This window comes from Ursus maritimus, unplaced genomic scaffold (genome assembly GCF_017311325.1).
Source record: "Ursus maritimus isolate PB19 unplaced genomic scaffold, ASM1731132v1 scaffold_25, whole genome shotgun sequence".
Classification (NCBI taxonomy): domain Eukaryota; kingdom Metazoa; phylum Chordata; class Mammalia; order Carnivora; family Ursidae; genus Ursus; species Ursus maritimus.
Window position 1 is genome coordinate 23,401,845 of NW_024425008.1, and position 1,464 is coordinate 23,403,308.

General features: G+C 39.4%; 1 protein-coding gene across 1 annotated transcript in view; it reads left to right on the plus strand.

Moving 5' to 3' along the window:
- NOXRED1 (NADP dependent oxidoreductase domain containing 1) overlaps positions 1-1,464 on the plus strand; it is a 15,177-nt gene extending 13,713 nt beyond the window's left edge. Inside the window, exon 7 of the mRNA XM_040641252.1 lies at positions 844-1,464. Within this exon, the coding sequence (XP_040497186.1) occupies positions 844-1,021 (178 nt within the window). The 3' untranslated portion in view covers positions 1,022-1,464. The remainder of the gene's footprint in view (positions 1-843) is intronic.

The following is a 1,464-nucleotide window of genomic DNA, read 5'->3' on the forward strand; positions in this document are numbered from 1 at the left end:
TTGAAGAGGATATCTTATAAGAAATGAGATTTTTTTTCTATTTTTAAAAAAAATTATTTATTTATTTGAGAGAGAGAGGGTGTGCACTGGGGGAGGGGCAGAGGAGAGGGAGAGAACAAGCAGACTCCGCACTGGGTGTGGAGCCTGATGTAGGGCTCAATCTCATGACTCTGAGATCACAACCTGAGCAGAAATGAAAAGTTAGACACTTAACTGACTGCACCACTCAGGCACTCCAGATCTTTTCTATTCCTAATGTCCATGATCCTCTTATGTATCCTTCCTTCCTTCCTCCCTCCCTCCCTCCCTCCCTCCCTCCCTTCCTTCCTTCCTTTTGAGAGAGAGAGAGTGAGCACATAAGCAGGGGGGAAGGGCAGAGGGAGAGAGAGAGAGAATCTTAATCAGGCTCCATACTCAACACAATGCCTGACGTGGGGCTTGATCTCATGACCCTGAGATCATGATCTGAGCCAAAATCAAGAGTCCAATGCTTAACCCACTGAGCCATCCAGGCGCCCCTTATGTATTCTATTTCTAAATTCAAGGAAAATATACTGAAAAGGATATCAATGTCATTATTATAATCATTCTTTAATTATGAATTCCCTCCCAGATGCACTTAGAAAAATGTACATATATGCAAAATGCATCATGAGTACAATTAAATCCACATAGTGAATAGTTGTAGCTGAATGTTTATGAACTTTAATTAGCTTGATATAGAAAATACAGAACCTTATTTCCAAGTGTTGGGAAACTTTCTTTAAAAGAAATGTTTAACAGCCAAATCAGATGTATTAAACAGACATGAAAAACTAACAGTATTTTTTTTTTCCACCCCAGGCCTTTCCCCTGGTTTGATCTGACTGCTGTGCAACTCAAGGAAACTCCCTTTAGTCAGCATCTCTCAGCCAGTACTGCTCTCCAGGACCACCTTACCTATCGATACTGTGATTCATTTGGTATCTCCCTACCCAAAGAACAGCAGCCAGGGGTTTCCACAGGCTCTGCCTCTCAATAAGAGAAGAGATCTCAGGAATCAGGATTTTTTTCCCTCCACAATGCTTGTACCCTGATTATCACAATTGACATTGGAAGTCATGTGAGTGCCTTGTGTTTGCCACATGTTTGTGCATTAAGGAATTAGAAAAGCATACTAATTGTTCTTTAACATATAGAATAAAACAAGAGGTTTTTTACATCAGTATATTTGGGTATATCTGGCTTTTGGAAGCAACCAAATGAAACTGTATAACCTGACACACTTAAGAAAGCTGCTTCCCCAGGAAAGCCATGTTAATATAAAATATCTTTCTTCTAAAAGCTAAATTCAAGAAGTTATGTCATTATTAGACCGTACAGACTGCAGCTTGTTTTCCTATAGCAGTGTGTAGCTGACAAATGATACAGCTTGATTTTCCTACCATTTTGGATAAAGAAGTAAAATGTGGTAAACAATCTTAA